Genomic DNA, 10,370 nt, shown 5'->3' on the forward strand with positions numbered 1-10,370 from the left:
CCCCCGGATGAGCTGTTTGTGGCTCTGTTCCATGCCCTGCCCCACCCCAGCTGTGCACTGCCTGCCCCTGCTCTAGCCCGAACCCCACTCCCTCCCTCACCCCTGGGAGCTTCAATCTGCCCCCTCCATGCCCCTTCCTTCCCCAATGCCCCATCCCCCATCAGACTTACTAGCCTGACGCTGATTTCCAAGCTGCCGGACTGCATATCAGCAATCGGATCAGTATCAGCCGATATGGCTCATTAATAATCAGTCATTGGTATTGGCCCAAAAAATCTTTATTGGTGCACTTCTAGTAGCTTTGTTGATTAGTGATTGTGTACCAGCTTAAGCATGTATCATTTATAACTCAGGGTGTGTACAGATGTGCCCCATGTACATTTTACAGTGCTGTAATTTAGAGCATTTTTATAGCACTTTAAAGTTACAGCACGCTTAAACATTACAGAAGTACAGTGTTTGGTGGGGGGGGGGGGGCTCTGAGCATCCCTGAGCTTTCCAGGCTAAGAGGCAGGAGGTGTGCTGCAGCTTTCTGGGGCTGCAGGAGACTGTACAGCAACAGAACAGGTGAACCGGAGAAGGTGGAGCTGGGAAGAGAGGCTGTGAATCAGCTTCTCATCCTACCCTTTGCTCCCCCACCCTCGCTTAGTTCTGGGAGCTGTGGGCAGGCTCCAGGGAACCCTGGCAGCTTTCCCTGTTTCAGCCTGTTCAGCTTTCCCTGCTCCTGGAACACCCTAGGGGGTCTCACCTGCTGGAACTCCCCTGGCCAATGGTGAAAGCCACCAGCAGGGGCACAGAGAGGGAAACGGGGACTGGCAGAAGCTTGGAAACTGGCAGAATCTTGGAAAGCATACCAGAGATACCTGAAAGTCTTGAAATGTTACTCTCAGCAGTGTTTTCAGAAAATTGTCTGCGTCAAGCTGAAAGACGGAAAAATGAATGCCAGCATTCTGGCTCAAGCAAACACCATCAGCATTGAAGCCATGTTTATATGATACCAGCTCCACTGGATAGTATATATCACAAGGATACTTGACAACCATCTCCCAAAACAGATCCTGTACTCCTAACTTATTGAAGGTTACTACTCTAGGGGTGAGCAAAAGAAGAGATGCAAGAACATCTTGAAGGCCAATCTGAAGAAATGCAGTACTAACATCAATACACAAGAGCCTTAAGTACTGAAACATCCTTATTGGTGCCATGATATAAGACAAGGCATTGATCATTTTGAGCAAACTCACTTCACTGGAGGTGGATAAATGAGAGAGACAAAAGGAAAGTGTTGTGACTGGACACCACCAGGATCTGCTTTTTCGTCCCAGAACCATCTGCCACATCTCCAGGCAAACGTATAGTTCTCAGATCAGCCTCCTCAGTCATCTCTGGACTCACCAATGACTTCCTTATTTACTTCCTTATTTATTGGAAGGCTGTCATCCTCATATTGAATAAGGACTTGGGGAACAGAACCAATGAAAGGAGAAAGATGAAATTGCCTGTAGAAAAAAAGGGGGGAGAGGAAGATCTTCAACTGCAGCCACTTGTAGATCCAGGAGATTGGCTTTACTCTTCCTCAAGTCCCCCCCCTACCCCCCACAATTCCTGATAAATCAAAGAGGTCAGAGGAAAGTGAGCCCCAGAGATCCACCAAACTGAAAAATCATTATTTGCACAACTCTAGCAGTGGGATGATACTAATATCATTTCTCTAGTACAACCTATTGCATACTCTTCACAGCTAAGATATTTTACATTCTATTTGCACCTTCTTCTGCACTGGTCAAGCAAGGTAGTGCTAATGGAAGAAATTGGCTTGTATTGCATCATAAATCATGTAAAAAACCATTTTCTTTGTTTGTCAGGTTGATCCAAACAAAGGAAACAAAGTTCCTTCTATAATTGTAAGTATTGCTCCTCCCATACTAATTTCCAGTTATGGCTGGCATTGTGTTCAATCTATCAGAGGGTCATTATTCCTAACGCACAAAGGGTTTGATGTTAATACTACAAAACTGAACATGTAATGCTCTATCTGTATTTACAAGTTTCTTAAATATACAACATTTTAGGCTTAAGTGATAATCAATAGATTTGTAACTGGATGCTCTAGGACAAATCATGTGCTTTAGTCAAAGGTAGAACTTTCCACAACAAAAACGGCTGTTTTATGGGCATAATTTGACACATCAATTTCTATGAAAGATGGCAAGCTTCCTTTTTCTTTCCCTCCTTCACATCAATTTAAATAAATCTAAGAAAACGTTCAATGCTTGAGACACTTTTGAATGCTTTTGAGTGAGGTTTAAATAAGGACCATAACCATCCTATGTAGAACAATCTGCCCTATGATCCCACCTCCATCCATAAAATATATGAGAAGGCAGGATAGATTTCCACCTTACACACACACACACACACTTTGATTATTCTGTATCACACACACATATAGATATAGATATCACAAGGTTTCATGAGCTGTAGTTCACTTAACACATGCCATGATAGTATGTTAACCATTTGATGGCCTCAAGCAATAACATGTGACAGACAGTGAAGAGCATTGGGAGGGTATAGAAAGTTTACTCTTCTCAATATCACCTAACCCTGCAAATCTCTAATAAAACAAACTGATAGAAATCCATCTCCTTTTCTTCTACTTTTGTTAAAGAGCTATTAGCAAGCAAGGGGAACAAGAAGTCTCCTTAGAGCACAAGAATTAAAATGCAGGTTGTGATCTTTCAAAGTTTAATGGAGGAAAAATATTTTCCAAAATGAAAAATGTCAGTGGGAGGATGGGCTAATTTATTAAGGCATAGTTCTGACATTTAACCATACTCTTTTTACACCATGGAATAACAATGCTCTTCATGTAAAGCTCAGATCATAAATGCAAACTTGCACATTATTAACATCTATACAGAGATTGAGTATTTTTGTTCCCCATAATTGTTTTGGTTTTAGGTAGACCAGGAAACCTACACATTTGAAAACTTCAATGTGAAGAAAAAATACCTCTTGCAAATCAGAGCCCGTTCAGAAACGTGTCTCTTAAGCGAAAAATGGGGGGAGTGGAGCAAACCAGTTGAGTTTGGTAAGAATGAAAGACTGAAAGTTCTTAACCTAATTTTATCCCAGTAGTCCCCTATCTACCTCACTTGCCATCTTGTATTCACAGAGGCACAGATATATTAATTCTGTTAAGCCACTTCTTCTTTCTTTTTCCAGTTGGTAATGAAGAGAGAGGATAGGTTTGTCTTGTAGTACTGGGGCAGCTTTCATATAGTAGGAGAAGGGAAGCTAATGTAAGAACCTAGATGGTTATGACCAGGGATCCTGGTTTTCTCTGAGAAAAAAAATCCCAAATTTTCTGATTTAAAAAAACCCCCAAAATTCACATTGTTCTGTGATTAAAATGAAGTACCACTAAATATATATACATGTATGTGTGTATATTTATATATATATTTATATAGAGATATACAAATATGCTTATTCTGTCTGTCCAGAGCACTTTGATTGGTTGCCTTGGCAGCCAACCACAATGCTTACTGAAACAACCAATCAGAGTGCTCCAGACAGACAGAATGAGTGTGGTATTATGATAGATCCTAAGGCATTTCAAACAGATATGCAAGCAAGTCAGAGCTAGAATGAAGCACTGGGCCCCCCAGCACCACTGAAGGGTGGGGGAAAAAAGTGGTGAGGGGCCCAATCCCTTTTTTTCCCCCCAGAGCCTGCCCACCTCTCCTGCAGCCAGGGGATGGGGTGGGGGGCAAGCTGCCAGCAGGCCCTGATCTGCAGGGGACCCCGGTGCTTCCCTCCATAGTGGCGGCATCCCCGGGACTTCCCAGGTGGGGTGCAAGTGGATGGGTGCTGGCCAGTGGGCACTACTGCCATGGAGGGAAGCATTGGGATGCCCTGCAGCTTGGGGGCTGCATGACCTGCTGGCAGCTTGCTCCTCAGCCGTGGAAGATGCAGGCAGGCTCCAGGGGAAAAAAAAAAAGATCAGGCTCCTCACCACATTTTTGGCTTTTTTTCTCCGTGGATCCTGCCCACGTGACCTGCTACTGGGTCATGCAGCCTCTGAGCTGTGGGGGGCCCCAGTGCTTCCCTCCTTAGTGGCAGTGCCCCTAGGGCTGCCCAGGCAAGGTGCTAGATACACAGATACATCCCTAGCTCACAGGCAGCACCCACCAAATCCAACAGTGCATGGGGCACTGGAAGCCTGGGTGTGCTTGGGGAAGCTTGGGCTTGGTGGGCTTCCAGCGCCCCGTGCACCAACTCTGCCGCCTTCCCTCCATCTGGGATCACCCAGGAATGGATTGGCTGTCCAAGGAAGGCAGCAGGAGGGTATCTGGGTGTGCTGGCAGCCAGAAGAGATGGTGGGGATGGGGCACTGGAAGCCCACCAAGGCTGAGCTTCCCTGAGCATGCCCAGGCTTGCAGCACCCCATGCACCCTCCCCACCACCTTCTCCGGATAGGGCAATTGTACACGTGAGTAATATCACTGTAATTTGTTGCATAGCAAACTAAAATACATGGCATGTGTTTTACTTTTCTACATAAAAAGTCATTTAAACTGAAATATGCCACCAAACATACACACTGTTATGAAATTTAACCGTAACATGCTGCCGAATGCATACAGTGTTACTCAATTAAATCATTAAAAAGGACAAATAAACCACTAAAAGGGGCAATCTCCTCACATGTTCAAGGGCCCTCAGTCACATATACAAGGGCCTCTTATTCTATGACTAGAAACAAGTCACAAGGTCAGACAAAATATGTATTTATATTTCTAAGCCTGTGTTTACACATGGACACCTTTATGTAGCCTTTTCAAAGGTGAGAAGTTTTGATTCCATTAAAGTATTCAGTCATAGGATAACTAGAAATCCTGTATTTAAAGAAATACTTTTGCAATAAAAATGTAATCACAAATGTTTTGCAGGTTTCAGCTAGTGTGTGTTAGTGGTGTTTTATTTTAATTGCGGGAAAATGTGGATTTGGGTTTGTTTTTTTTTAAATAAAAAAATGTGGGATTTTTTTATCAGAGAAAACTAGGATCCCTGGTTATGACTGAAGCAGCAGTTGGTGTTTACAGGCTCCATGTTCTCCTTTGCCAGCAGATCATTATTGTGGCCTTTCTTCCTCTTTCTTCTCTTTCCCCTGCCTCCCTTCCTCTTTCTTTGGCCTCTTCAACTTCTTCTTTGTCCTTACCAGCCAGGTTGCCAACCCAAAGAATTTTTTTTTTTTAGTTTTATTAATATCCAACTTTTTTTTTTTTTTTTTTTTTACTGTTGTGTGTTTTTAATTGATAATGTAAATGTCACTTTTCTGCTAGGCCCTGCCCTGCCTCAAGGTCCCAGTTAGAAAGTCTTTGTTCACTTTTAGGGGTTTAACATCAACCATAGTAAAAATCTTTGGTTGCCAATAGAAAATTTACAGTGAAAAAAAATGCCTTGGGTTGGCAATCCTGTTTGACTTCAGCAATGCTTTTACACTGTTCTGCCGCCCATGTCCCTCCCCACCTAGGGCCCCCTACTCACCTTCACACCCTGAAACCCTGCACCATGCTGTCCCTCCAGCCCAACCCTCAGACTTACCCCCACCAGCCCTACTCTTCCCATTCCACCATGGACTCCCAAATAAGCCTAACTGTGATATATTGAGTCTGGGATACACAAGCAATGGCATATGGCCAAGAGAACACTACAGTCCCTCTCAGACACCAGTGGCATAGCTGCACTCTTTTTGTTGGTACTTCAGTCAAGCTGTGGAGGCTTAGTGTTTTTATATTTCTTTCTCTTCCTGCTTCTGTATCTTTATCTTTTCCTCCTTGCCTCTTCAGTGTCTTTCCCTTCTCCATTCCTGTCTTGCCTTTTCTTCTGGAGGAATCCTCCTAAACCTCTGGGCTAGTGACAGAAGTTACACATAAACCAATTCAAGTGATCAGGAACCAGTTTAAACCTGTAACAGAACAGAAGTTCAATGCACATAAACTAGTTTTAAAATGGCTGAAACTCATTGAAGATAAACCTGGTTGAATGCAGTATCCTATTTAACTGATGTAGCTCAAACCAGTTTATGGAACTTCTGTCCCAGACCTGCTCCTAATTCAACTTAACTCACAGTCCTCCAGCATCCCAGGAGGCTGTTTAGCCCAGGGCTGTGCTCTCTGCCCCATGGAGCAGGGCTGGCTGCATACCCAGCTACCAACAGGGACTTTTCCATTCCTGGCAGCCAGGAGCCCGATCACTGGGCCATGCCGCCTACTCAGCCAGCAGGCCAGCTGAGAAGGGAGTGGGTGGAAAAACAGCTACACTGAGGGCCTCTCCCCATGCACCTGGCACAACCTAGATGGGGATCCAGAGATGGGTGGGGTGCCATTCCCCCTGCACTTCCTCCTCAGCCGGCTGCTGACCAAGGAGGGGGCATGGCTAGGTGATAGGTCCAATTCCTAGCTCCTGGTGCAGGGGGGAGGATAAATGCCCTGCTGGGGAGGTTCCCCCTTCCCTGCTTCCCTCCACACCAGAGAGACCCCAGCTGGGTGTCCAGTGTCAGGTGGAGCAGAGGGGAAGTTTCCCCCTAGATCCCCTCCTCAACCAGCCCAGAATGAGGAGGGGGCATGGAGAAAGGGCCCAGCTCCAGGCTTGGGGAGAGAGGAAAATGCACCCTGCTGGGAGCTTCCGCCCCCCCCCCCCTGCAGGGAGGAGACACGGGGGCTGTGGTGTGGGGTGGAGGGGGGGTTTCCCCCCTGGACCCTCCTCATCCAGCCCAGACTGAGGAGGAGGCATGTCTAGAGAGACCAGCTCTGGGCACAGAGAGAGAAGGAGAAACACCCTGTGGCAGAGCACCTTTGATGCCTGCCACTTTAACAGCTTAGACAGAGCAGCCTGCAGGTAGTTGCATTCCCAATCAGTGGTTACATGGCCATCAGGAAGCTGCCTGATTGGGGAAAAGGGCTCAGATGCTGGCAATAAGAAAAGGCCTGAGCAGGGGAGCCAGAAGTTTGCTGCAAGCAGCTGGAGAGGGAACATTGCCTGTCTGGAGCTGCTGCTCACATAACATCTTGGAGGTACAAGGCAGGAACTATGGGGATGGCAGGAGGTTCCTGGTCCTGGGACATCACCTAAAACTACACCCTGCTAGGGATGGATAGTGTAGTGGGGCTGCTTGTGGTGGGGTGGTGCCCAGGAAATGCCAAACTTGTTGCCTCCCTAGTGAAAGGCAAGTATGGGGTGTCTTATATCCCCAGCCCCCACAATCTAGTTGATAACCCAGCAGGAAGGGGGCCAGGCATGTCTACATATACCTGAGCACCATGGGGTGTAAGACCCTGAGGCCCCAGTGGAGTGGGTTTGAAAAGTGGCCCCAAGTGAGGGGGCGTAATGTTGGCCTCAGCAAGGGGGCAGAATAGTAACCCTAGTGAGGGGGTATAGAGTGCATGGAAGGGCCCTGCAGAGTAGGGTTGCAAGGGCAACCTGAAGGACTGCACATATGGATGCAGACTGGGTCTATGTAGGTGGGCCTGAAGTGCTGCACAGGGCTGCAAAGAGTAGGGTTGCCAGTGGGTCCTGAAGGACTTCACACAGGCTGGCCCCAAGAGTTGGATGAGAAGTTGAAGGCCCTAGTGAGAGGGCATAAGTGGAGGCCCTAGTAAGAGGGCAGGAGGCCCAGGGACATGCGAGGATGCCTGTGGGAGACTTATGATTTTGGTTGCCATCTGCAAGGCATGGGACACAGTATAGGAGAGGTCAGAGCCATGTATAATGCCCTAGGCTTTGGGGCACATAATGAGCAGCCTCCCATATTTTATATCAGTTTTAAAACAGCAAGACATGGCAGAAGAGACAGGGCAGACTGCTGTAGACAGGTGGGCAGACCAGCGTTGTGGCCAGCCTAGTGAATTTCCCCTGTCACACACCCCAGTGGGGACTACCCTCCTTCCCCCTGCTTCCCCCAGCACTGGGGAGGCCCCAGCTGGGGATCTGGTGGGAGAGTCCCCCCTCAAGTCCCCTCCTAAGTTAAATGGAAGTTAAAGAGGGGGAATGGCTGGGGAAATCACCTATGTCCTGGCTCAGTTCAATCTAAGCAGCTTACAGAAACCTGAAAAGATTGAATCAATTCAGCCTCAGGCTTTTTGATTGTCTGTACTTAACCCGAGACTTCATAGAGTGTGTTCTTCTCTGCTTCTGAGGAAATTTTATCTTCCAGGTGTTTCTCAATCCCCTGAAAAACACCTGGGTTAAAATATTCTTCAGATTATTAAATGTTGCATAGATTTCATATTTGTAGCCAATATTATTAAATATCAAAGTAGTTATCTGACATCATTGTATAAAAACCCACTTGCTTTGCTAATAATTTCTGACTTTTTTTACTGTCTGCCTTTCAGGTTTCAACGAAGAATATTTGTCCAGTCTTACAATAACGTTAATCTTTATAGCACTTGGAACAATCCTAGTGGTGTTGTTTGTCTGTTTTCTCTGCAAAAGGTAAATCTAACTTATCAAACCAGACATTTTTTTTTGTAATACGCACACATTTCCTACAAGCCAAATAACACGTTTATTTTTATATTTATTTTGTTTGTTTTATGGTTTCAGTAAGACTGTGACAAGAAATAAGATGCATGGCAAGGGTTTTCTGGTATAAGTTTTATTGGATCTACTGTATTTTTGAGAGAGGTGTTGCATAAGCCTTTAGGCATGAGGGGGCCTACTTCTTTCCTTAACTAACTGTTTTCACTCACATCAGGAGTGTCAGACTCACCTGACCCCCCAGGCTGCATATGGACCTCAACAAGTCTTGTGTTCTGAATCCATACCCACCTTCAGTGACAAGTGGGGATGGTACAGAGGTTAATGCAGCTGTCACTTGCCCTTTAACTGTTGAAACATGTCCGCTGAATTCTGGGAGAGGGTGGACCCCATCACCAAATTCCCAGCCCCTCCAGGAGACCTGCAAGCTGGATGAAATAGTTGAAAGGTATCTTTGATACCCTTCAAATAGTTGGAGGTATCTTTGATACCTCTGATTTACATGAAATTAAACAATTACTTTTTTCAGTTAATTAGCTTAGCCTGTGTCTGCTTCTTTCTCAGATCTGAATAAGGGCATTTTATTCCCAAGCACTTATCCAACATCTCTCCAACTGTATGGTTGGTCCAATAAAAGCTATACCAAAAAACCAAAAATTGCCTCTCTTAAATTTCCTGAACCATCATGTCCACAACAAAACTCCAACCCAACTCATAAAAAACAAGATAGTTGGGTAGTGCTGTTGAAGCCTACAGGTAGAAGGTCTACCTGTGAGATGCATAGAAGCATTAATTCATCATTAATAATCAATAACAAATAATTAAAGAGTGTTAATTTTACAACTCGTTCTCCTGGGTGGCTATTGGCTCTAATGTAAAATAAATATACAATTATAATATCCTGGCTTGTTAGCATTTTCCATATACTTTGCACTGGTGGCACAGGGGCCAAAAGGCCATCTTGACTTAATAGGGAAGTCACAGATCTTCTGAAAAAGAAAAGGGAGACTAACCAATGATGGAAGCTAGAAATAGGCCCCATGGAGAACTATATAAGATTGGCCCATGCCTGTTGGGGGCAGATTAGAAAAGCAAAGGCAGTGACCGAATTCAAGTTAGCAACCAAAATTAAGGACAATGAGAAGTCCTTCTATAGGTACATAGGTAACAGGAGGATAACCAGTGAAAACATGGGACCACTTCCCAATGCATCTGAACATCTGATCACTAACACCAAGGAGAAAACTGAACTCCTAAGTGAGTATTTCACATCTGTATTCCACCAGTCTAAGAATGATAGCCTGCCGAATGCAAATATGACACAGAATACAGGTTTATGATGCAAATATGACACAGAACTCAGATTTATGATGCAATTGGTTCCTGAAAATCGTGTCTTAAGTTGAAATGTCATAACTTGGAACCAGTTTTCCCCTAGGAACAGTGTTACAAATGGGGGATTAGTTCCTTTACAATGGTCAATACTGCATGTAGCTGGTAAGTGGTGGAAGGGGAGGGGGAAGGGAACGGGCTTGGGGGTGCAAATCAATTCACTCCACAGTGAGGGAGGGACTGGGGCTGGGGCAAGTGCTGCCCAGCCGGGGCCAGGTGGGCACAGCAGGGGGTGGGGGTGGTGGCTCCCATTGCTGCACATTGCTCATCTGGCAGTTCATCCAGCAGTTCCCACCACTGCTCCTGCCACTGATCTGGGAGGACATGGGGGGTCATGTGCCCCCAAATTTGCATGGGGTGAGGCGGGCAGGGCCAGGGCTGCATTGGGCTGTGCTCCGGGTGGGCAGTGGGGGCTATGACAAATTTTC

The 10,370-nt window shown here is 45.7% G+C and overlaps 1 protein-coding gene across 2 annotated transcripts in view; it reads left to right on the forward strand.

Annotated features, from left to right (window-relative positions):
* The window catches only part of LOC109303380 (granulocyte-macrophage colony-stimulating factor receptor subunit alpha-like), a 43,780-nt gene that overhangs the window by 22,725 nt on the left and 10,685 nt on the right, over positions 1–10,370 (forward strand). The window contains exons 8-10 of one of the 2 annotated variants that reach the window (XM_019525595.1): positions 1,866–1,908; positions 2,969–3,094; positions 8,406–8,505. In XM_019525595.1, the coding sequence (XP_019381140.1) occupies positions 1,866–1,908; positions 2,969–3,094; positions 8,406–8,505 (269 nt within the window). Of the gene's footprint in view, positions 1–1,865; positions 1,909–2,964; positions 3,095–8,405; positions 8,506–10,370 lie in introns of both variants that reach the window. The other variant, XM_019525596.1, reaches the window with a different exon arrangement.

Source organism: Gavialis gangeticus, unplaced genomic scaffold, assembly GCF_001723915.1.
Source record: "Gavialis gangeticus isolate Ggan-Ray unplaced genomic scaffold, GavGan_comp1, whole genome shotgun sequence".
Lineage (NCBI taxonomy): Eukaryota > Metazoa > Chordata > Crocodylia > Gavialidae > Gavialis > Gavialis gangeticus.